Here is a 27,112-nt window from a genome sequence, read left to right on the forward strand (position 1 = left end):
CATTGGGTATCTATATCTTGTTTGTCTTGAAATGTGCTGCATTAGATGTATGTTCTAGAAATACAAGGTAAGCAAGAGGGGAGTCTCGCTATGTTGCAAGCATGTGGAGCACGTGTGTGGTAGGTGATGGTTAGTAATGGTTACACGTTCTCGTTCTACCCGCGTGAGGAGCGAAAGAAAATCTACTGATTATCTACCAAACTTTCGTGCGTATATCTCGAAAACACCGAACCAGTTTCTCCCCTTCTAATCTAAGGTGAATAAAAATAAGCAAGATTTCTTGGTTTTACATCATTTTGAGTTGATTCATATACAACATTCGCCCGGCGACGTACGGGTGGCCGATGTTTTGTAAAGCTGTCTGATCCCGCCAAGATAACCGATAAAGGTAAATATTTGTCTCGAGAAAATACCGAGTACAGATTTGTTGTTGATATGGAATTTCCAAGGTCAGTGCCATGTGACGTCATAGCAACGCTTGTGCCTATTTTTAACTGCGCGGATCGCTATTGCCATGCATTTATTCAATGCATCTCTTAATTTTGTTAATTTGTGCCATATGTTGCCTAGCTTCTTCATGTGTGTTTAGTTTTGCTTAATTTTGTTTGTTTTGTTTATGTGACTAGCCGTGTGCTTTATCTGTTGCAGTACAAAATTGTAATACAATTGTTTGAGCAGCTGATCTCTGGTGTACCTCAAGCAATAAAATATGGCTCTGTTGAGCAAAGAACGGTCAATGTTCTCGAACTGTCGCTCGCAGACGGAAGCAACTGCGAAATGTCTAGCTTTTTCCACGAAGTTCAGCAACCTCCTGCCATTGAAGTGTTTGCTGTTGCAAAAGCCTTCAACGAAGACACACACAAGAAGAAAGTACATCTAAGCGCAATTGGCGGTAAGTTAAAAAGACAGTTTGAGTAGCGTAGTGGATGTGTTTTTAATTAATGTAGCGCTTCACTACCCCCCAAAGGGGTAGGCCTACTAAACCCTGTTCTTGGGGGTATCCAAGAAGGTATCCTGGAAAATATTGAATTAATAGTTTTGTGTAAGAATTGTATTTTATTCATTTATTTACTGAAAATTAAGATAAAAAGTCCCTAGAATTCATCTGTTCGTTCAGAGTCATCCCGTTTTCTCTTGACAGTAAATCGAGTCAGGTTTCGGGAACCATAGGCCACTGTTGCTGGCGTAGTAGGCTACAATGCCACGGAACATCTGGTTCATCACGTTTTGGACAAACATTTCTCATAACTGATATGATTTTACGAATAAGTGTTTAATATAACATCAGGAGTTTTCTCCATTTGTGAATCAAACTAACAAAGCATCCCAATATTCATTTATATTTCGCTCTCTGTGTGAATCACGACAGGTGAAGATTCTCGTGATTCTGCTTTGTGTGTGTGTGTGTGTGTGTAGAAATCCAACTTTAATTCGATCAGAAAAAAAAATGCAATTGAAATTTGGACCAATAGTGTCGCCCGTGTCACGATTTCCTGGTTTCCTGCGTCGGACATGACAAGTAAAACAGTATCGATTGAAGATTGTTTTCGATTGATTGTTTATTGACCTTTGAAGCAAAATACGAGTTCGTGTTTGGAAGGTTGTTGTCGCTCTTCAGATTAGTTCGGGAGTTCAAAGATGTGACGTAGTAATGCGTATTGGGGAAAGTTACTTGCAGAGCGAGTTGCATGGTCATGTCGAAATAGTGTCACTGGTTAGGTGAGGAGGTGACCGGATGGAGAAGACTAAAAACATTAGAAAATTAATGTAATTTTACAGCATTATATATATATATATATATATATATATATATATATATATATATATATATATATATGTAAGAGAAGATTTGGAATCTGGGATCCATATTGGATGTTTAGTTTTATTTGTTTGGTTGTAATTTAGCCGTTTACCCCCCCCCCCCCCTGACATTTCGTTTCGGATATTTGGTCCATATTGTATGTTCTGACGTATTCACGTTGTGAGTCTTTTTGCTACTTTTGTTTTTGTTCACAGCCATGCATTTTATTTCTATTTGTATTTTGTAGTGCATTTTTGTTTTTAATTTAGTCGTTTGTTCCTGATTCTTCAGTGCGGACATTTGGTGCACTTCTATTTACTCTTTGTCCTGTTGTTGTTTACTATGTGTCACCTATGGTCACTTTTTCTTCGTTTGTTTTATGTTCAAAATTGTAATTTTTATTTTACTGTAATTGGCATTGTAATGTATTTTATTATTTTTATTGTATGTTATTTTATTTTATTTTATTATTGTATTGTATGCGTTGTACAATTGACTGATAGGGTGAACCTTTCCCAGGTTTACCATCTCAGCGATTCATAAGGAGTTCACATTCTTGTAACCGTTATACCCCCTGAAGACGATTCCTGGACGGGAATCGAAACGTCGGGCAAATAAACCCTTCAATTGAATCTGGTGTTTGCTGTTTTCCAATATATATATATATATATATATATATATATATATATATATATATATATGTATATATATGTATGTATGTACGTATGTATGTATATATAATCATTCCGACAGTTGTCCCCGGATTCGAACCGAGACTTGCGCAAGTCTCTGTTCGAATTCGGGGACAACTGTCGGAAGGAATTATTTGATTGACATCGTCGTCATTGGCGATTCTATTCAGATAGGTATATATAAATATATATATATATATATATATATATATATATATATACATACATACATACATATACCAAGGCTTTTTCCCCCTTCCAAGGGAGGTAGCCAAAAAGGGAAAGGCATAAAAACACTCCCACCCATTTCATCCCTAAATACACTCCACACCCCTCCCACCCTTCCTCTCATCTGAGCACCTCCTGGATGACGGGTCATCCCTGCACCCTGCCCACCGCCCTGGGTCAGAAGCAGTGTCGCAAGACACAGTACATCCACAGCAAGGCCGCTTCATTTAATCGGCGACCCCCCCTCTCCGTCCCCCTTTGCATATAAGGAGAGGACGGGGAGAAATCCCTTCGGGCTGCGTCAAAATTTACTCACACATACTACCCCACCCCCCACCCCCCCGCCCATTCCTCCTCATGCCGTCACAACATCATCCATATACAACCATTCTCCACTCACCTCTGTCTTCCGTCCTCTCCCTTCCTTCCTCAACAGACATTCCCCTCTTCCCCAAAGCCCCCTTCACCCCATCCATCCACCTCATCCTAGGACGTCCCCTCATGTTCACTCCCTCCACATCTGCCTTCCATACCTCTTTTACTAGTCTTTCTTCACTCATTCTTTCCATGTGTCCAAACCATCCTAATATTCTTTCATCAACCCTATCTCCCAAATCCTTTTTCACCCCTGTTCTCCTCCTCACCTCCTCATTTCTCACTCTATCTAGCCTAGTAACCCCCACCATACTTCTCAGACACCTCATCTCAAACACATTCAAACTCCTTCTCTCTTCTTCTCTTATGTTTCACGTTTCTGCCCCATACAGTGCTGTTGGCACAATCACTTCTTCATACAGTCTCCTCTTCGCATCCATTCCTAAATGTCTATTTCTCATTACACTCTTTAAACCACCAAGGCATTTACTCGCTTCTCTCAATCTACATTCTACCTCCACCTTCACTCCACCTTTTCCTGCTACACTTGCACCCAAGTATCTAAAACTATCCACTTCCTCCAGTCGCTCTCCCTTAATGTTCACTTCCAGTCTACTGCCACTTTCACCCCTTGTACATCTCATCACCTTACTTTTACCCACATTTATCTTTAGCTTTCTTCTATCACATACTCTCCCAAACTCTGCCACCAGCTTCCTCAATCCCTCCTCTGACCCTGCCACAAGCGCAGTGTCGTCCGCAAACAACAACTGGCTCACCTCCCACTTTTCTCCATTTTCTTTAACCATCTCCAATCCCTGACTCACTACCCTAGCATTCACCTCTCGCACCACCCCATCCATGTATAAGTTGAACAGCCAGGGCGACATAACGCATCCTTGACGAAGTCCCACCTTTACTTCAAACCACTCACTCTCTCCATTTCCAATCCTAACACATGCTCTACTACTCACATAAAAACTCTTGACAGCTCCCAAAAGCTTTCCTCCTATCCCATAAATCTGCATAACCTCCCACAGTGCCTTTCTGTCTACCCTATCATAAGCCTTTTCCAGATCCATAAAAGCCCAAAAAACATCCTTCCCCTTTCCTATAGCTTTCTCACATATCTGTCTTACCACAAAGATCTGATCTACACAACCTCTACCCGTCCTAAATCCACACTGTTCCTCACCAATTACTCCCTCTGTTCCTCTCCTAATCCTCTCAATTAAGATTCTCCCATAAGCCTTCCCTACTACACTCAACAGGCTAATCCCTCTGAAATTACTACATTCACACTTGTCCCCTTTTCCCTTGTAAAGAGGAACTATACAGGCACTACTCCAGTCCTCCGGTACTCTACCCTCTCTCCAGCAAACATTAAATAATCTCACCAACCAGTCCACCATCACTGAACCTCCCTTTTTCAGACATTCTGCATGACATCCATCCAGACCAGGTGCCTTACCTGCTTTCATCATCTTTACAACTGCCTTCACCTCATCCTTCCTTATTTCTCCTCCATTCTCCTCACTCATCACTCTCATTTTCTTCGTATTTCCCACTGCAGCTATCTTTCCTTCCCTATCCTCCTTCACATTCAGCAACTCCCTAAAATATTCTGCCCATCTTCCCCTCACTGCCATCTCTTCCATTATCAACTCTCCATCTGTACCTTTTACCTTTTCTTCCCTACTTGATTCGCCTCCTCTTCCTCTCTTAATTTATTTCCAAAACATCTTTTTATTACTTTCAAAATTTTCTGTCATACTCCTACCCCATTTCACATCTGCTCTCCTCTTTGCCTCCTTTACCTTTTGCTTTACTTCTCTTTTCTTTTCTTTGTACGTCTCATATGACTCCCCTGTCCTCTTTTGTAACCAATCTGTGAATGCTCGCTTCTTCTCTTCTACAACCTTCTTTGTTTCCTCATCCCACCATTCACTACCCTTTCTTCTATTTCCCCCTGTCCTTCTTGTTCCACACACCATCCTTGCACACTTTAAGACTCCCTCCTTGAACCATCCCCATTCCTCCTCCACACCCATCTCTGCTCTATCCTTTACTCCCTCCCACTCCTCCTTCAGCTTCTTTTCGTACTCCTTCTCCTTTTCCTTTTCATTCAAGGAGTTCACTCTAAGAACCTCCCTACCTTTTGTCCCTTTCCTCCTTCTCCATCTATCCTCCACTCAGTGTTTCCTGCTTAAATTGCCCAAAGAGGATGGATGTCAACGTGATTACTTTTACCGTATCTAAGTAAATGAAAATAATTTGGACGATATGTGCAGACATCTATGATAATTTTGTTATTCTGTACTACATCTAAACGATCCAAAGTGAAGTTGTTGATGTCATCAGTATAAAAGTTACCAGGTGCTAATTTGGTATGCGATCTACATAGCCAGTGTGATATACAAGTCAAATTCTACTTTGGAATGCAATTCATATATTTAATGTGGGTCAAATAAAATATTCTACATATACATATATCTATTAAAAAATAATTACCATCTTATATGCATTTATTTTAGAGAATAATTAAAACATGTATACATTTATTTTTAAAAGATAAAACAAAGTAAATTTGAGACAAGTTTACTAATTCTATCTGTGGATCGAACGAACACCTAAGCTGGTACAATCACGGAACGGACCGCAGGTCGGCTATATATGATGGTGAAGAGTTGTGGGTATTTGTACATAAGGAGACCTCCCCACCTTACCGTGTTGCCAGTGTTGGCGATACGCCTGGATACCACCAGGAAATGTTAACAAATTTATTGCCTAAGAATAACTATTGAGAATGAAGGCATCATATTTGTTATCTCAAGTACTGTATTATCTAAACATAAAGATTACCAAATTGACGACCTCCAATGAAATGTCAGCTTTACATCAAGTGAACAAGGAGACAAGCATCTACAGCTTTGCGTAGCGTTGCTATTGTACAATGATTACAATTGGTTTCAAATTTCAGAAATACTAGAATCACAATACTCACAGAAAACTACACCAAACTGAGAGCCATCCTTTCCTTCAAGTCTGTCGGGAACTACTTCTGTTTTTGAAAAGGTGAAGCTCCCCCGCCCCATTGCGAGACTAGTTCTTGATAACCTGTTGCAATTCCAAGGCTCTATCCCCACCATCCTCCCAAACACCCACCTAAACAGCAGTACAACCCCCCAACACACACACACACATATATCCAGCAAGTACTTCCCCACCATCGATTTAGCTATCATCTCCCCCACCCAGTCCAACCTACACTTCTTCCATTATCTGGTGACCCATAGGATGTGGCCGGCAAAACCAGCAGCGTTGCCGCGTCTAAACCATCTCCAAAGAAAACGGGGGAGACACTGTTTTCTTTATATTTGCATGTATGACGTATGACCGGTATAATTAAAGAGACTGCAAGCGGCCCGAAGACCCGCACTCAGCTTTATGTAATTACCAACCCCACGGAAATTCCTAGTTGGGAGCCGGGACGTCACCTGATCTGAGATGCCACATCGTTTAACAAGTACCTTTTTTTTTTTTTACATTTATAACAATTACTCATGTCACCTACCATTTAATGAAAAAATAGATATGCATTTAGAATATTCCATGTTAATATACACGAGGTAGTGGACAACTCCCGGTATATGCCGAATGTTTTGATTCAGTACGTGACAACACGGCAGACAACACCTGTGGGTCACGAGATAATGGAAATAGTTTAGTAGTTTATCTCCTGTTTCAGTTCTCAAACCTAGATCACCTCCCCTTACCATTCCACCTGCACCTCGATGTCTTAACCTCCCCGATCTCGTGTATTCTATTCTACCCTCCTCAGTGTTTATCAACTCTCTATTCCTCGTCAACCAACAACACCTCTCCACACATCACCTCACCCAACTACCATCTCATCCTCCTTAGATCTTCAACCACCGACCGTAGGCCGCCTTTTTTTTTTTCTAATGACTACGACTTCGACTACGACTGCGACTTGGGCAGGGGCCCAGGAGTGCAGAGAGCGAGAACCGTAAGGGACAAATTTGATTGGTCGAAAAGGATCTCGTGTTTTGACTTGACAAATCACTGTCTGTCCGAACCCACCCACTACCTACATTGCGGCCTTTCCCCCTCCCCCCAAAAATGTCGACAATTGATTGTTACAATTTGTCTGTTTCCCCACAATGCTCAGTGAGCATGTTAGAAATGCTTTCCAGGCAGTCCTTACATGCTGCCCCAGGGCAAAGTTCTCAGTGACAACCCCCCCCCCCCTATCACCACATCCCATCTCCATCCCTCACTACTTATGACCCTAATTTGTGCAACGTGATTATAGGATACCAATATACATGATAAAATATGTATTTGCTGTGTGTGCCGTATAATTAAGTGAAATCAAAGTTTTTCTTGGAAAATAGAAAAAAAAAACATTCTTCAGACTGCAGTGTAGAAGTGACTTCATATTTTGTTGGTTCTAACGCAGAAATTGTCGATTGCGGTAAAATAGTCAAGGCTTCTTTGACCTCTTTTTATTATAATTATTTTGTCAGCCTTGTGGGCAGGAAGTATAGCTAGAATTGCTCCCCTGTTTCCAGGTGTTATCTTGCATTAGTAAAGACCAGGGGAAAAAATAATTTTATTTCCAGAGCCATTTTTCATTTTTTTTTTCACCAGAACCATTTTTTTAAATTACCAGAGCCATCTTTGATACTTTCAGAGCCATGTTTTTGCAGGTTCGATTACCTTCAAACTATTGGAAGGATAACTCATTACTCATGTGTTGATGTATATATATATATATATATATATATATATATATATTTTAACATCAGCCTTTAATTTTGGGGGGAGGGGGATGGGTGAAACTGATCGGCAGACACAGCGCCTCTGTTTCCACTGGCAGTGGTTGGGGGTGGAAATGCACGACAAGCCATGCAATACACCGTTAGTGTACCATCACTGCCCCGATCCACTTCAAGCCAATCTAGGTTCCACGAGCGTATAGTAGATTCATGCCTTACTGGTTTTCGTTTTCCTTGGCCTTTGCCCGTAGAGTTTGGATTAGGCTTTGCTGGTCCAGAAGCGGTTCCTGCCGTCAAAACACTATCCCTCAATTCTGAAAAGACTGAATCTGAAGGCAAACCATCTTCACTCATCTTCACTCGCTTCACTAGAAATCGCTCCATGATGAACGATCATCGAAAGTTTGGCATGGACGTGACCAAGGTAAAACAAATACTATAAGGTACGTTGAGCACCCCCTCCGCGCACCTCCACCGTGACGTCATAGGACATTCAGAGGGGGGGGGGAGAGTGAGAGGTGAAAGAAAATGTAAACTTTAAAGAAAACCAATTGGATGTATGGTAAACTTTAAAATTACACTATGATGTTTACATAATACTGAAATTACTCAGTATCACTTTCTTATCCTCAAATTATCAGTATCTGAGATATGACCGCCAGAAAAGTTATAAAAATGTTTTCCATGCTTTCACATTAGGTGGATTATATTAATATGACGAGTTATTAGATGGGATGACATGTCAATTTATATGTTGTTCAGGTAGCCTAGATGAGGAAGATATTATACTGTTGATACACACCAACTAGCTGAATATAAACCCAGTAGTAATGACACATAAAAGCATCATATGGTTTTTATTATATTACATTTTGGGTTTGCGTGGATTTTATATGTAGACCTTTATCTCCACCAAGCTCAGTTATGTTTTAACCGGATTCTTTAGTCTGTTTATTTGCAATTGAATGAAAATTTCAGGAAATGTTGCTAATAAATAGTTACTTTCAAAATGACGGCTGCATACATATCCAGATGACCGAGTATTGTGTGTGCCACATAATTCAATCCATTTCTTTCAAAGTTCTTTATCTTTGGGTAGTGAAAAGAAATGTATATTTTTATCACCTTTCAGTCTAACGGCATTGCACTTCTGCACTATACAAACTGTTGGCATTTTTATATGTTATTTGTCTGCCTTAGCTACCCCTTTAATCAGAAGATGGAGCTTCGCTCCACACACTGGTGTGGGAGTGACTGACAGCTCTCGACCCGCTGAACCCTGGTCTCGATATTTACGTTAACGTTATCATCTACCTGCGCAGTGGAGAGGTTTTCTGGCTCTCCCCCTCGCCTCGCTAACATACCTTATAGTATTCGTTTTACCTTGGACGTGACGTACGAACGTAGACCTAGCTACCGTAAACCTAAGCTAGCTAACGAATCTTTTTTTATTTTTGTATTTTTATTCTCCCTCCAAAGATCCATATTCATGAACTAAATATATAATTATCAAATATTCATATTTATACTTAAATTCATTTACTTTCAATTACTAACCAATCATTTGATTCTATTTTGTTTTCTCGTAAATACGCGAATGAAGTTATAAATGAGATTTACCAGTTTCCCTCCTAGGCCTCGAGCGAGTTTGCATATGGACAGTGTACGTATGCATGCAGTGATGTGGTATTAGGTATGGTGCATTGTACGTGTAGTCAGCGCGTTGATTGGGCAGCAAGCTGCATGCAACCAATAAACTTCCCTGCATACAGGTACCATGCAATTCGCAATTAGCGACATTGTGTAGCACGATAGTCGTGTAGAGTCTAGTCAACATGTACTATAGTATACGCGCGCATGCAGCTGATACGAAGATAGGCTAGGTAAGCCATTGAACTCTAGCAGCTATACGGCATACACATACGTACGTACATCAACAAATTAAAGTTGATTGATGCGTTACGTTTATATCGATTGATAATGCAATGATTGATCACGGGTAAGTTGTGTTTGCTCTGATCCTTTCATCAATGGTGATGGGATTCAGGGATTGCCAAATGATGGATTTTTTTTTTTTTTTTCGGATTTGCGAGAGCGACTTTGGAACTTTCCCGAGCGAAATCGCTCGTCGCTCCCGTGTATTTTTTTCGCTGGTAAAGACGTCCAAGGGGAACGTGGCAAACGCAATGTCGTGTGTGAATAAGATGTATCAAATATGGCATATTGCTTTAGCTAAGGTTAAGTGGCCGTTTACAAAAAGGCAATTTCAGTAGGACGGCGCAAATTGTTCTTAGAGGGTCGTGCAGACTCCTAAAATTAATAACAGCTTCCAAGCATTACTAAATATTGCCATATTCACTTTGAATTACCTGATATATTGAATATATACAGTAGTATTTTCTGGGGACCCTAAGGTCTACATTTTGGCAGAATTATTTCACGGGCATTATCATTAACTATATTAATATTTAATCATTATGCCCCCCTTGGAACTTGCATATGATTACCCGGTACAATATAATGGTGATGTGCATTTTTGGGGGATATAATGAGGCCGTTGTAGATAGTATATCTGCTTGTAATTGTGGTTTATTTGTAACTCTTCATCCCGCCTAACACTACCATAAGCTCATCCACCACTACAAGCTATATCCTGCTGCACCTCCACCACCACCCATGGAAGGCTCTCCCAACCACCAATGACTTAATGAGAGGTTCACAACCATGGACGAAGTGAATGAAATGTTCAAGTTATTGTTAGGGGTCATGGACATACATTTCAGACATTGATCACTATCCAACCATCAGCAACATGCATACTCATGAGGGACACTCAGATAGTGCCCTCGATTTGCTTTCGAGTTGAAGGACACCTTCTCACTTTATTGAATGAAAAGAAGCTTCAAAGAGTCCCGGACTTTTGATATGATAGCCTAATGATAATTATTGAATTTTTGTATCACTGACTGGAAACCCCAACCCTAACAGTGACTGGCAATACTCTGGGCCCTTCCAGAGATCTCTTTGGAAAGCAACTGGACCGGTGTTAGTGTTTTATTAGTGTGGGGTATTATCTGTCTCGCCTGCTTATATCATTAGAATAGGAGCAGTTATTGTATTAATTTTATGTACAAATGTGGAGGAAATACATACAATAAACTTGCTAGAGATCTTGGGCTTGATCCAAAGACTGTCAGCCCCTTGGGACAGCACCTCTAGATAGAGTTAAAAAAGGGATTTTAGAGGTGTAGGGGATGGGCAGAGTGGAGATGATTCTGTCTAACATTGATTTTACAGAACCACCACTTGCAGGCCCCTATCATTATCTTCCCATTGTGATTTAGATCAAAGGATAAGAGAACAGTACAATTAATATTCAAATGACAATAAACAATTTTATCATAAAACCCAACCTAATGTAATCAAAATTCATAGAAATTGGAGATCATAAACTAGCAAATGCACCCTATACGTCTGTTTAAATTCTTAATATACATTTTTTCAAACACTTGTGAAGATTTTTAGGTAGGTGGTGCAAATACCTTTCACATGTCATAATAACTCACATCTTAGATATATAGATATGCCCGATAAACAGGTGACTAGAACTACAACTGTTTTCCTCATCATGATAAGTATAGCCACCACATACTTCATTTAAGCAACAGCAGTAATGAAAGAGCCTCATAGTATCAGAAGATCCTGGAAACAAACCATATCCAAGACAGTAATACACTCAAACAGAATGGGAAAAGTTGCAAGCATCCCATGTTAACATTTCATAAGTTCACAGTTTACATGACAGTGTCATTGGTGCTGACCTAACAAATCCTCATGACTTTTCCCTATTTTCAACCAATTTTGATATATGCAGGTAGCCAAAGTCAAAAGCATAAATCCACTCCCACCCATTTCATCCCCACATACTCCATTCCCAGTCACCACTCCTCCCTCCCACTTTTATTGGCTCCTCATGGATGATGTGTCATCCCTGCCTCTCACCCACCACTCTGGGTCAGAAGCAATGTAGTAAGACAGCACATCCACAGCAAGGCCACTTCATCTCCTCATGCAGGCTGCATCAAAATATCATTCACACATACTTCCTTAACCCCCCATCCCCCACCCACTCCCTTCCATGCATTACAGCATTATCTATACACAACCATTCTCCACTCACCCCTATCTTCTGTCTTCCTCCCTCCTTCTTCAACAGACATTCCCCTTTTTCCAAATGTCCCTTTTACCCCATCCATCCATCTCATCCTTGGTCACCCCCTCATGTTCACTCCCCACACCTCTATCTTCCACACCTTTTTTACTAATCTTTCTTCACTCATTCTTTCCATGTGTCCAAACTATCTCAATGCTCTTTTATCAATCCTATCTCCCAACTCCCTTTCCACCTCCACTCTCCTCCTCACCTCGTTTCTCACTCCATCCAGCTTAAGCCGTACCATACTTCTCAGGCATTTCATTTCAAACACATTTAAACTCTTCCTCTCTTATGTTCCATGTCTCTGACCCATTCAGTGCTGCTGGCACAACTTCATACAATCTCTTCAATTTTTTATCCCCCAAAGCCATTTACTTGTTTCTCTTAGTCTACATTCTAACTCCACCTCCACTCCTACCTTTCCCACCACATTTGTCCTCAATTATCTAAAGCTATCCACTTCCTCCAGTCTCTCTCTCATTTGCTGCCATCCTCTCCCCTTGTACATCATATCACCTTACATTTACCCACATTTATCTTCAACTACTTTTTCACACACATTCCCAAACTCCATCATTAACTTCCTAAATCTCTCCTCTGATATGTATTTCTCAAGATGTGCATTTCATATATTTTGTACATGTACATAATGAACATGAAAAAAGCTGATGTATAGTGAATGCCAGAATTATGTGTCTTCAATCCTCAAAATGTTCCCCTAATGCGAGGTTTCGGAAAATTTATTTATATTCTTTTATATGACGATGAATTTGATTTAATTTCATATTAATTTCACACAGCATACCGCACCAATGATAGTAAGCCATGGGTGTTGCCAGTGGTGCGGAGGGTTGAGAAGGAGATGGCAGAGGATGACACTTTGAATCATGAGTACCTTCCCATCCTTGGCTTTGAACCTTTGGCAACTGCTGCATCCAGGATTCTCTTGGGAGCTGATAACCCGCTCCTGAAGGAGGGCAGGGTGAGATCATTACCATTATTTAATTAACTCATATGCATGGTTAGGTTCATAGTATTCTTTGTTGTGTATACTAAATTGACATGACCTGACCCTGTATCACTTCTATTTTTTTGCTAAATAATTTCTTTTACAGGTGACTGGAGTGCAAGTGTTGTCAGGCACAGGTGGCTTGAGAGTTGCAGCAGATTTCTTGGGCAAGATTCTGAAGTTTGATACCGTCATTTACTCCAATCCTACGTGGGGTAAGGTTCCTTGAGTGGCTGTTTGTGTCATGTTGGGTTGATGTAGTATTCTAGGTATACTGATTTATGTATCATTCCAGAAAAGAATGAGAAAGCACATATAAGAATTTTTTTACAATAATATCCTAAAAAGGATTTTTGGCCCAGTATTTGACGTTGGAACAAGGCCATTAGGTGAGGTGCCATGATAGAAACCTATGTCAAATGTCAAAGCAGCCTTATATACAGGACATTGTAAGAGCTAGACACATAATGACAGAAGAAAGGCTAACAAAGATAATAATGAATGGGACTCTACAAGGACACCGACCAGTTGGAAGACCTCAGTACTGATGGAAAGACAACATCAAGAAAGATGTCCTGAAGGTGGTACTGGATATGGAAGACTGGCAGAGGGCAGCACATGAGTGAGTAATATAGGTATATTACAAGTTATATGATGAAAATGGTATATTTTTTCTATCAGATGTATTCCTTGTATATAAGTTACTTAGCTTGTTTTTGTATTGTTAATTAAGTCTTTTTGTTTTACTTATAATAATCCATAGTTGATATACCTTAATTGTAATGATAGCTGTAAGAGCATCAATATAGCTTAGAAAGCTTACCGGTACATGGATCTTGAGTATGGTATGGTTGAGTTGTGTTCCCTCCATGGTATATATACTTGCTCACCTTCATCAGTTATAATCTCGCCACCCCCTGGTGGGTTTTATACTTTAAGACCTTGAATATATTAACTGAATATGAATAAGAGATTCCCAATTCCTGTTTTGGTATGAACTGAGGTGGCTCAACTTTTTTACATGTGTGGGCATGGTTTTTGCATGGTGATCTTGATATTTAAAAATTATGTTGCTGCATTGTAAATCAGGGTATCAATCCATCTGTTGCCCTGATTCTTGCAGGAGACCAACAGTCCTCAGGAAATTGGTCACTGGCTTGGGTCGAAGTGTAGGATATTGAGGGGAGGAGGTGGCATTTGGTATTTATGTACATATGTGATGTCATATTTTGTCTGCCATAGCTGTTCACTTTTTTTGTTCTGATAATATTTTTACATTTAATTTTATTACATTTCTTGTGTGTGAAATTTTGGTTGAACATATATCCTCTGGGGATAGGTTTATTACTTGTGTGTAGTATGAAGTTTGTGACTGTCAGTGGCTTTTATAAAATGTAAATAAAGGTTCTACCCTCACTAAAACCATGCCAACATAGAACAGGCCTGGCCACTGTAATTGCCCCATATGCAGTTTTTACACAGAAGACACCAAACTCCACAGCCAGCATCCCCCCACCCTAGCCTTACCCAGAGTATGTATTTCTTTTGTAAGTGATGTATTGGCTAGTTTGCTAGATGTTACCAATTAGCTACTCGAGAGCTGTGGGTCTTCCGCAAGAGAGACCTGGGGTGACAGATCAATTGTTTCATTCTGCCGTCATCTGAATATTTCCTATTTGATTTATTTTTTTATTTATTATTATTTTTTATGTTAGAAAATGTTGTATTTTTGTATAGAAGTTTCAAATCCACCTTTGTTGTTTTGTCTTCCCAGATTGTATTGTAGTTCGTCAAGGATGATTGTATATTCTGTGGGGGGGGTTGGATATTAAGAACTGTATGTGGAAAATACTAAAAAAGAAAATAGAAACTTATGGAGATTGTTACATTGATATGGGACATTTTAATGCCTGTGTGGTGTTTCAAACAAGTCGTGTTTTCACCCATTTGTGTTTGCCTATTGCTTTTATAAACCACTGTTCTTACAGTTTCACAAGCACATTATCATTTTTTAGCATACTAAGAATTTGTGTGTAATTTCTTTATAACTCCACTGTTGACTCATAATGATGAGCAACAAGGCATGGATCTTAATGTATTTATTGGTGTGATACTGCCATTTTTGTAAAAATTGCTAACATCTTTGAAATATATTTTTGTACTTTAGGAATGATGATGATATAGAAATTAGGTTTTTAAATTACTTGAGTGTCATGTTTCATTTCTACTTGTACTGCAGGTTATTGATTTTCAAATTAAATTTTTCAAGTGATGCACACATTCATGCATATGAATTAAAGAAATGATCAGGCCATATGGCCTTCAGTGCTCAGAGTTAATATCTTTGAGAGATGAGAGAGGGGAAAGGGTGGTGGATGTGAGTGGAATGGGTGGGAGTAGGTATGTGCCTTTGACTTGGCTACTTCCCTTTTAAGGGGGAAGAAGCCGTTGGTATATAGACAAATAGTTCATTTATCTTAAGTTGTGACTTAAAATTTCTTGTTTTGTTTTATTTTTATTTATTCATTATTATTTGTTTTTTGGGAGATGAGGACAGGGGGCTAACACCCTCATCATGTGTAAAATAAGATTAGGTAAAGGAATCAAAATATGTAACATGTTATACTGAAAAAAAATTCAACTATGCCCTTCTTCAGGAAGCCACTACTACATCTTCCACCATTCTGGCTTCAAGGAGCTCAAGACATATCGCTACTGGGACAAAAGCACAAAGGGACTTAACATTGATGGCATGTTGGAGGATATACGTAGTGCTCCATACAAGTCTGTGATCATTCTCCATGCCTGTGCTCATAATCCCACTGGTGTGGACCCTACACAGGTACAAAAATGAATAATTGAAGGCATAGCTTATAGGCCTTGTTCAGGCTAATGCTAGATGTACTTATTGATTTAATGGATGCACTCATGAAATGAGGAACATATTCATAGATATGATATTTAGTTTCAAAATCCTTGAATTTTGTTGATTGGTGCCTGTAGCCCTGCTGCAGATGGCAACAGTTCTTGGGCCCTCCTATGGGTCTCTCTGGGAAGAAACTTTAGACTGATGTCTACATTGTATTTATGTTAGACTGCTTCTGTGTCATTGGTTTGAAGTAGTAAGATGGGAGCTGTCATTGGTTGTCACCTCTCCTTGTGGAAATAAGTTGTCAGGGTTTGAAGATAGGTAACAGGGAGAGTGCTGGCTTCCCTTTCATAGGGCCACCATGTATAGGTACTTGTTGTAGGTCCCTTGTACTCATGTGAAGAGAACTGAAATTATTGCTTCATGTTATTTAATCATTATTTCATAAATCATTTCATTCTCTCCTACAACAGGAGCAGTGGAAGCTAATTGCTGATGCAGTTGAAGAAAAGCACCACTTTCCGCTGTTTGACTGTGCTTACCAGGGCCTAGCATCAGGAGACCTGGAGAAAGATGCATGGGCTGTCCGTTATTTTGCTGAACGTGGCTTTGAAATGATTGTGACACAGTCCTTTGCCAAAAACCTTGGGCTCTACAGTGAGTAGACTTGTGTTAGTATGAAGACAAAGGATGTACAGTATAGGTGCATCCTTACTATGAGCTTGTATGAAGTCATTCAACCTAACCACCTACCTTTTCCTTGGTGTGCCCAAGGGATGGCCCTTCATTCACAAGTAGCTAAGATAAAATGGAAAACAAATATATATGGGATGGGTGAAGGGTGGGTACATGCTTTGACTGGTCATCTATCTTGTATGTGGGCTTTTTGGTATATGTGTATGTAGAAGCTGAGAGAAGAGTGGGAGGAGGTGAAGAATAGAGTAGAGGTAGGAGAAGGTGTTTCAAGGAGGGAGTCACAAGATGTGCAGAGATGGTGTGTCAAATGAGGAGGATGGGAAGGAATAGAAGGAAGGGTTGTGAATGATGGGATGATGAAGCAAAGAAGGTTGTAATAAACAAGAAACAAGCATCCACAGACTGGTTGCAAAATAGGATAAGAGAATCACATGAGAGGTACAAAGAAAAAAGAAGAGAAATAAGAAATAAGATACTGTAAAGGAGGCAAAAAGGAAAGCAGATATAAAATGGGAGAAGAGTATGACAGAAGAAGTTGAAAGTAATAAAAAGAAGTTTTGGAAGGAAACTAAGAGAGGAAGGGAGGCGAATCAAGTAGAGAAGAAAAGGTGAAAGGTGCAGAAGGAGAGATTATAATAGATGAGTTGGTGGTAAGAGGAAGATGGCCAGAATATTTTAGGGAGTTGGTAAATGTGGAGGAAGATAGGGAGGGAATGGTGGTTGCAATGGGAAGTGCTAAAAAAAAATTGACAGTGACGAATGAGGAAAATGGGGGAGAAATAAGAAAAGATGAGGTGAATGCAGTTATTAAAATGATGAGAGCAGGTAAGACAATTGAATTAGGTGTGTGTCATGTGGAGTCCAAAAAAGGGAGATACAGTGATGGTGGACTGGCTGATGAGGTTGTTTATTGTTTGCCTGAAGGAGGGTAGAGTGCCAGACGACTATAGGAGTGGCTGTATAGTTCTGCTTCACAAAGGAAAAGGAGACAAATGTGATTGTAGTAGTTTCAGAGGTATCAGTCTGTTGAGTGTAGTTGGGAAGGTTCCTGGGAGGGTTTTGATTGAGAGGATTAGGAGAGGAACAGAGAGTAATTGGTAAGGAATAGAATGGATTTAGGAAAGGTAGGGGTTGCGTGGATCAGATATTTGTGTTAAGACAGATATATGAGAAAGCTTTAGCAAAGGGTAAGGATGTTTTTGGGGCCTTTATGGACTTGGAAAAGGCTTATGACAGGGTAGACAGGAAGGCACTGTGGGAGGTTTTGCAATTATATGGGATAGGAGGAAGGCTGTTAAGGGCAGTCAAGAGTTTTTACTAGAGTAGTAGAGCCTGTGTTAGAATTAGCAATGGAGAGAGTGAGTGGTTTGAGGTAGAGGTAGGACTCTGCCAGGGATGTCATATCACTATGGCTCTTCAATGTGTACATGGATGGGGTGGTACAAGAGGTAAATGCAAGGGTAATGGACAGGGGATTGGAGATTGTTAAAGAAAATGGAGAAAAGTGGGAGATAAGCCATTTTTGTTTGTGAACGACACTGCACTTGTAGCAGGATCAGAGGAGGGATTAAGGAAGTTAGTGTTGGAGTTTGGGAAGATGTAAGAGAAAAGAAAGTTGAAGGTAAATGTAGGTAAAAGTAAGGTAATGAGATGTACAATGGAAAAGGATGGAAGCAATTTGGAAATGAGTATTAAAGGAGAGAGGCTAGAGGAAGTAGATAGCTTTAGATACTTGGAGTCACTTGTAACAGGAAAAGGGATGAGTGGAGGTAGATTGTAGATTGAGAGAAGCAAGTACCTTGGGGATGATTAAAAAGTATAATGAGAAGTAGACATTTGGAAATGGATGCTAAGAGGAGATTATATGAAGGGGTAATTGTGCCTACAGCACTGTCTGGGGTAGACACATGGAACATAAGATAGGAAGAGTTTAAATGTGTTAGAGATGAAATATCTGAGAAGTATGGTAGGGGTTACAAAGTTGGATGGAGTTGGGAATGAGGAGGTGAGGAGGAGAGTAGGGCTGGAAAAGGAGATGGAAGATAGGGTTGATGAAAAATTATTGGGATGGTTTGGACACATGGAAAGAATGAGTGAAGAAAGATTAGTAAAAGAAGTGTGGAAGGCAGAGGTGGATTGAGTAAACATGAAGGGATGATTGAGGATGAGATGCATGGATGGGGGTAAAAGGGGTGTTGAGCAAGAAGGGGATGTAAGAGGGGGATGTCTGTTGAGGAAGGAAGGGAGAAGGCAGAAGATAGGGGTGAGTGGAGAATGGTTGTGTGTGGATGATGCTGTGATGCATGGATGGGGAGTTGGTGGGGAATGAGGGGGTTAGGGAGTGGTTATGTGTGAATGATATTTTGACACAAACTGAAGGGATTTCTTCCCGTTTCCAATGTTTCTGTATGAGGGGACAGAGAGGGGTGGTTGCCAATTAATTGAAGCAGCCTTGCTGTGGATGTGCTGTGTCTTACTGCATTGCATCTGACCCAGGATGATGGGCAAGATGCAGGGATGACCTGTTATCCAAGAGGAGCCAAGATGAGAGGGAGGGAGGGAGAAACGGTGAATGGGAGTGGAGTGGGTGGGGATGAAATGGATGGGAGTGGCATTATGCCTTTTGACTTTGGCTGCCTTCCTTGTAAGGGAAAAAAAAAAAAAAAACTTGGTATATGTATATATGTGCGGAAAAACCACCAAGGAAAAAGATAAACTGATGACCAAGTGCTTTTGTCTATTCAGACATCCTCAGGGTACATAGAAATGAAAAAGGACACAAGAATATATACACAGAGTATAAGGTCAGGAAGGGAACCGGGAAAGGTTGTGAGGCTCTATTGTCGACCTGACCCATTCGCGGCAGCAGACGTTTGGGCTACTATCTTTTTCACAATAAAATTGTCCAGTTTGTACATACCATGACTTAAATTTAAGTTACTGACAAATGTATCTTTGATCAGACTGGATTCTATTATATTTCTAGTCAAAAATGACTTATTTTTAATAATTTCTTTAGCACCTTCCCAATTTATGCAATGATTAAAATCCCTTAGGTGAATAAATAATGCATTAGAAATTTGCCCACTCTTGATGCTATACTGATGTTGTTTTAACCTTACTTTTAATTCTTTTCCAGTCTGACCAATATAGCATTTGTCTGGAAAAGACTGGAAAAGAATTAAAAGTAAAGTTAAAACAACATCAGTATAGCGTCAAGAGTGGGCAAATAGAAAAGCTATAGGAAAGGGGAAGGATGTTTTTTGGGCTTTTATGGATCTGGAAAAGGCTTATGATAGGGTAGACAGAAAGGCACTGTGGGAGGTTATGCAGATTTATGGGATAGGAGGAAAGCTTTTGGGAGCTGTTAAGAGTTTTTATGAGAGTAGTAGAGCATGTGTTAGGATTAGGAATGGAGAGAGTGAGTGGTTTGAAGTAAAGGTGGGACTTTGTCAAGGATGCATTATGTCGCCCTGGCTGTTCAACTTATACATGGATGGGGTGGTGCGAGAGGTGAATGCTAGGGTAGTGAGTCAGGGATTGGAGATGGTTAAAGAAAATGGAGAAAAGTGGGAGGTGAGCCAGCTGTTGTTTGCGGACGACACTGCGCTTGTGGCAGGGTCAGAGGAGGGATTGAGAAAGCTGGTGGCAGAGTTTGGGAGAGTATGTGATAGAAGAAAGCTAAAGATAAATGTGGGTAAAAGTAAGGTGATGAGATGTACAAGGGGTGAAAGTGGCAGTAGACTGGAAGTGAACATTAAGGGAGAGCGACTGGAGGAAGTGGATAGTTTTAGATACTTGGGTGCAAGTGTAGCAGGAAAAGGTGGAGTGAAGGTGGAGGTAGAGTGTAGATTGAGAGAAGCGAGTAAATGCCTTGGTGGTTTAAAGAGTGTAATGAGGAATAGACATTTGGGAATGGATGCGAAGAGGAGACTGTATGAAGGAGTGATTGTGCCAACAGCACTGTATGGGGCAGAAACGTGGAACATAAGAGAAGAAGAGAGAAGGAGTTTGAATGTGTTTGAGATGAGGTGTCTGAGAAGTATGGTGGGGGTTACTAGGCTGGATAGAGTGAGAAATGAGGAGGTGAGGAGGAGAACAGGGGTGAAAAAGGATTTGGGAGATAGGGTTGATGAAAGAATATTAGGATGGTTTGGACACATGGAAAGAATGAGTGAAGAAAGACTAGTAAAAGAGGTATGGAAGGCAGATGTGGAGGGAGTGAACATGAGGGGACGTCCTAGGATGAGGTGGATGGATGGGGTGAAGGGGGCTTTGGGGAAGAGGGGAATGTCTGTTGAGGAAGGAAGGGAGAGGACGGAAGACAGAGGTGAGTGGAGAATGGTTGTATATGGATGATGTTGTGACTGCATGAGGAGGAATGGGCGGGGGGGTGGGGGGTGGGGTAGTATGTGTGAGTAAATTTTGACGCAGCCCGAAGGGATTTCTCCCCGTCCTCGCCTTATATGCAAAGGGGGACAGAGAGGGGGGGTCGCCGATTAAATGAAGCGGCCTTGCTGTGGATGTACTGTGTCTTGCGACACTGCTTCTGACCCAGGGCGGTGGGCAGGGTGCAGGGATGACCCGTCATCCAGGAGGTGCTCAGATGAGAGGAATGGCGGGAGGGGTGTGGAGTGTATTTAGGGATGAAATGGGTGGGAGTGTTTTTATGCCTTTCCCTTTTTGGCTACCTCCCTTGGAAGGGGGAAAAAGCCTTGGTATATGTATGTATGTATGTATGCATTAATAGGGAGGGTACCAAAAAAGTTGTTAGAAATAAGTCAGTTTTGACTAGAAATATAATAGAATCCAGTCCGATCAAAGATACATTTGTCAATAACTTAAATTTAAGTCATGGTATGTATAAACTGAACAATTTTATTGTGAAAAAGGTAGTAGCCCAAATGTCTGCTGCCATGAACGGGTCAGATTGACAATAGAGCCTCACAACCTTTCCCGGTTCCCTTCCTGACCTTATACTCTGTGTATATATTCTTGTGTCCATTTTTATTTCTATGTACCCTGAGGATGTCTAAATAGACGAAAGCGCTGGGTCATCAGTTTATCTTTTTCCTTGGTGGTTTTTCCGCATATTTAGAATCACATGTTTATGTGATTTCTCACGCATGTATATATGTATATAGATAGGTACCATACTAATGTTTTTTCTTTGATCAGATGACCGCATAGGGAACTTGATGATGATAGTCAAGGACCCAGCAGTCATCACTCCTATCAGATCCCAGTTGACCCTGCTGGTCCGTGGTGCATACTCTGCTCCTCCCAATCATGGTGCTCCTATTGTAACCAGGATACTCAGTGATGATGCACTTTTTGCTGAATGGTGAGAACACGTTGGTGAATGAATTGATTTCTTGTTTAGCCCTTTTACACTGGATTGGGTTTCCTCAGATACCTGGCAGCTGCCAGAACAAATAATAATTATTGATAGAAGCAAGGGTTAATTCAGAGGAGAGGGAAGTGAATAATTTCTAACTCACTGCACCTATTTTTCCCATAAGTTTATAACTCTCTATACATTTGGGTTTTCAGAAATATAAATTAATCATATAGTGAGGGGACATACCCAAGCTGATTCAATTCAATCATGATGTTCATAGTAACATATATATAACTCCGGTATTATGGAAACCAACTATAGTCAGCGGAAGGAGAATTGGCCGATAAGGCGTGGCTAGGATATTTCCCGGTGTTGCCACATATGGGCATCCATGGCGAGAACGTGCGTGTGGATGCAATGTTTTCTGAATGCAATGTGAGGGGGGCGGGGCCAGAGATTAGATGTAGTGGCAACGTCGCTCTCGCATGCACATATGCCATATCTACACTTAAAGAAACGAAACCTTTGTATAGAAAACATTGCTTTGATTTTTATCTCAGTGGTGGTGTGTGACAAAAAATTATAATATAATCATATGAGGCAACATTATAAAATTATAAAATAGAATTATATAATAAAATAAAACTATAAAATAATTATATGTGGCACCACAGGGGAACTCCCAGTGGTCCGCCCTAACGGCCAGATCTCAGTGCATAGGGTATAGTTCCTTAGCTTTTTGCCCAGATGCAGAATATTTGCAAAAAGCTTAAGGCGCACTTCCATCCTCCCGATTTTGAATGTGTGCCCCACCCATACTTGGCACAGTCTTTTTTCCTACATGGAAACATGAAGGATGCAAGTCACATAGGTAGCCAATGAAGAAGTGGGTACACCTCACAACCTATGACTATATTTGGAGCTACAATTGAATCAATTCCAGATATCCTATATATATACTTATATGAAAAAAAAATTGGCAAAACAGTGATATAAAGATTTCATAGCAAATTGGTGAACAAGTCCGCACATGGAAAATATTGAGGAAGGGGTTTGGAAATAAAAATCATTATGGTTTTTTGTGTCTTAATTACTAAAGCCAAGGGTATTTTTCCTACTACAGGAAGGGAGCAATCAGGACCATGAGTGACCGCATCAAAGAAATGCGTGCTGGTCTGAAGGAGCGTCTTATTAAATTGGGAACACCAGGCACTTGGGAACACATCACCGACCAGTTTGGCATGTTCTCTTTCACTGGACTTTCTGGTAAGGAAACCATAGCATGGCCATGAAAATGCTGTAATAACTTGATGGAATATGGGGAAGTCTGTTGAAGATAGTCAACTTTCTTTTAATGTATGAATAGGGCATGTGTCAGGGTTGGAAATAGTGTGAGGCTGTAGTTATGGCTCTAACTTCACACCATGGTGAGTCAGCTGGCATGTCCAGAATTTAGCAGTGGCTCCCATTATTTTGATAGTGCTTTTCATGATAGTCTGAAGTTCTTTGTTCTTTGCTTTCAGCTGAACAGGTCAAGTATCTGGCAGAAAAATACCATGTATACATGATGTCAAATGGTCAAGTCAACATATGTGGTCTGACAACTCATAACTTGGATTATGTGGCTAAGGCAATCCATGACACTGTAACTTCAATGCCCAAAGCAAGTTTGTAATAGGTAGGACTGAAACCATTTAACCAGAACCAGTCTTAAACAGTGAAATTATGTACCATACATTAGTTTTTAATGTATGTATAGCTTGTTCATTATGTTACTGAGACATAATGGGACCTTTCGCAGTCAGGCTCGTAGATTCCTATTAGTGCTAGAATTTTCAATTGTCTCGGATTTCACGAGGCAAAGGGGTGACTTAGCTAATTTGGAAACTGATATTTAAAAAAAGATACGACATAAATTGCTGCATAAATGTATTTAAAATAGAAAACATGACTCTTAATGTTATAATTTTTACTTATGGGAAAGATGATATTTTTATTTACCAAAGTGCAAAGCTTCTGAGTGAGGCTGTACTAAGCCGCTTGCAAGAGTGCATGCCATGTGCTAGTTGAAGCCAGTTGAAACTAGTCGATCAAATCTGAGTTAATTAGTTGATGTGCCAGTTCATATGCTTTGTTATGAGACTTGTTTTTTATAGGTAAGTCTTAGTGGGTGTTACTTACCATATTTGTTTTTCATGGGGAAGTCTGAGGGAGTGTTGTTCCTTTCTTGCTGTGTGAGCCTTTCTCCTATCTAGATTAATGGTTTAACTAGAATCCACCATACTTGAAAATTTTGTTTGTAAAATAAGGTGAAATTGAATAAATAAAGTAAAATTAATACTATAGAATAAAATTAAACAAAATAAGTTAGATAATATAAGATAGGGTTTTTTGGGCCTTTATGGATTTGGAAAAGGCTTATGACAAGGTAGACAGGAAGGCACTGTGGGAGGTTTTGCAGATATATGAGATTAGGGAAAAGCTAGTAAGGGCAGTCAAGAGTTTTTATTATGTTATTAGAGTCTGTGTTAGAATTGGAAATGGAGTGAGCAAGTGGTTTGAGGTAAGGGTGGGACTATGTCAGAGATGTGTCATGTCACCATGGCTGTTCATTGTGTACCTGGATTGAATGGTGCAGGAGTTAAAGGTGAAGCTAATGGATTGGGGACTAGAGATGGTTACAGAAAATGGAGAAAAGTGGAAGGTGAGCCATTTGTTGTTTGTTGACAACAGTGCACTTGTGACAGGGTCAAAGGAGGGTTTAAGGGAGTTAGTGATGGAGATTGGGAAGGTATGAAATAGGGGAAAGTTGAAAGTAAATGTGGGTTAAAAGCAAGGTGATGAGATGTACAAGGGAAGAAGACACCAGTGAGTTGGATGCATGTGGTCAATTGAGATTAATTGTCTTATTATTAGTTTTATATACATGTAGATGGTGTTAAAGAATTGTATACTGGTGCTGTAGATTCCTTATATATGTGATTCTCATATGTTTTATACTTTGTAATAGGTTTAGATCCTATACAGCACCTTTAGTCGTGTGTATCTAATTGAATCCTATGTAGACATCCGTTGTTTATGTTAAGTCACTGATACGAAGACGTTCTAGACGTCGCTTGTTTGTTTACATGGCTTGCTAATAAATCAAGAAAGCAAGACCCCGCTTTTTCAACTTTCCTCACCGACACACTGCTACAAGAAACTGGAGGAAGTGGATAGCTTTAAGGGTTTGGGGTGGCATGTGGCAGTAAAGAGAGGAACGGAGGTGGATGTAAATTGTAGACTCAGAGAAGCAAGTAAATGCCTTGAGGGATTAAAAATTGTCATGAAAAATAGGTATCTGGGAATAGATGCAAAGAGATTATATGAAGATGTGATTATACCTCTGGCATTGTATGGAGCCGAGACATGAAATTTAAGAGAGGCAGAGACGAAAATTTTGAATGTGTTGGAGATGAAATATTTGAGAAGTATGGTATGAGTTACTAGGTTGGATAGAGTGAGAAACTAGAAGATGAGTGGGAGTGGAAAAGTAGATGGCAGTTAGGGCTGATGAAAAAATATTGGGATGGTTTGGACACATTGATAGAATGAGTGAAGAAAAATTAGTGAAAAAGGTGTGGAATGCAGAGATGGATGGAGTGAATGTGAGGGGACAACCAAGGATGAGATGGATGGATGGGGTGAAAGGTGTGTTGAGCAAGAGGGGAATGTCTGTTGAGCAAGGAAGGGAGAAGATAGGAGATAGGGTTGAGTGGAGAGTGGCTGTATATAAATGATACTGTGATGCAAGGAATGGAGGGATGAGGGATGGGGAGGAAGGGGGTGTTTATGTGTGAATGATATTTTGACACAGACCAAAAGGATTCCTTCCTGTCTTCTCTTTTTCGCATGAGGGGATGAAGAGTGGGTATTGCCAATTAAATGAAGCAGCCTTGCTGTGGATGTACTGTGTCTTGCTGCATTGCCTCTGACCCAGGGCAGTGGGCGGGATACAGGGATGACCTGTCATCCATGAGGAGCTAAGATGAGAGGGAGGAAAGGGTGGTGGATGGGAGTGAAATGGGTGGGAGTAGGTATGTGCCTTTGACTTGGATACCTCCTTTACAAGGGAGAAAAAGCTTTTGGTATATAGATAGAAGATAAGATAAAATAAAATAACATTTATCACATTGCCAATTTTGTACAGTACAGTACTACCTCTCATTAACAGACATTAATTAGCTGTGTCTGCAGTGTTTTTGCTGTGTTTTTAATGTTTTTGGTGCTGTTGTTTAAGGCAGTGCAATCAATATGCCACCCAAAAACCACTCCAAATCAATGGATTATTCACATAACGGACACCGTTACCCCCCTTTTAGTCCGTTAATGAGAGGTAGTACTGTATTATATATATTTTACTTGTAGTGACTTCAAAGTGTTTATTTGTATAGTTCCCCTGCATTGTAAGTAGTTTCTTATAATTAGAATAATATCATACATGTAAGATTTGAATAATGTTTAGATCAACCTCTTCAATAAGAGTCAAATTCTTGCAGGCAGCATAAGCTGCTTGACGTACGATGATGTATCACAATAATTGCATTATAAATATATAAAGTTGTAGCTGCATTACTCATTCTCTTTCACTCTGAATATTGATAACCACAGAAAATATGACCAGGCCAGTTCACAGAATATGGGGGTCATTTAGCTACAATTACAAAATATATATATTCAAGACAACAACACAGGCATCCTTGTATACTCGCTCACACCTCATGATGCCTATATAGGCGTCATTGTAGGGAAGGGATTAAAAGATCGATTAATGGCACCATTCCACATGTAATGGAAGTAGATAAAAGATTTTATGTGAATAATAATTGCTTAACAAATCTGAAAAGCTTAATTTTTAGAGTAAGAAATCTCATGAATGTACACAGCAAAGTGAACAAGCAATTAATAGGTATTGTCCCCATGTGTTCTCTCTTCCTGTCCTTTCTTTCAATTTTTTCTCCTTTAAACCTCTCTCTATCTTTACCTTAAGCTTAAAAAAAGACGAACAAATAAAATAAATAAACAAGCTCACTGGAACTTGTTT

The 27,112-nt window shown here is 40.1% G+C and overlaps 1 protein-coding gene across 1 annotated transcript; it reads left to right on the forward strand.

Annotated features, from left to right (window-relative positions):
- Positions 1 to 737: 737 nt before the first annotated feature.
- Positions 738 to 24,908, forward strand: LOC143027632 (aspartate aminotransferase, cytoplasmic-like). The gene is made up of 8 exons (XM_076189019.1): positions 738 to 892; positions 12,915 to 13,096; positions 13,230 to 13,338; positions 15,781 to 15,965; positions 16,466 to 16,649; positions 21,867 to 22,032; positions 23,153 to 23,295; positions 23,553 to 24,908. Exons 1-8 carry the CDS (start codon positions 778 to 780, stop codon positions 23,702 to 23,704), a joined length of 1,236 nt encoding a protein of 411 aa, XP_076045134.1. The 5' UTR covers positions 738 to 777; the 3' UTR covers positions 23,705 to 24,908.
- The last annotated feature ends 2,204 nt before the right edge of the window (positions 24,909 to 27,112 follow it).

This window comes from Oratosquilla oratoria, chromosome 8 (genome assembly GCF_046742065.1).
Source record: "Oratosquilla oratoria isolate Oo_2021 chromosome 8, ASM4674206v1, whole genome shotgun sequence".
Classification (NCBI taxonomy): domain Eukaryota; kingdom Metazoa; phylum Arthropoda; class Malacostraca; order Stomatopoda; family Squillidae; genus Oratosquilla; species Oratosquilla oratoria.

Excerpts from the sequence above, each read along its gene's own strand:
- LOC143027632 (XM_076189019.1), top strand. The coding sequence starts at position 778 with ATGTCTAGCTTTTTCCACGAAGTTCAGCAACCTCCTGCCATTGAAGTG. Across the intron at positions 893-12,914 it reads ACATCTAAGCGCAATTGGCG|CATACCGCACCAATGATAGT; the intron begins GTAAGTTAAAAA and ends AATTTCACACAG. Across the intron at positions 13,097-13,229 it reads CGCTCCTGAAGGAGGGCAGG|GTGACTGGAGTGCAAGTGTT; the intron begins GTGAGATCATTA and ends TTTCTTTTACAG.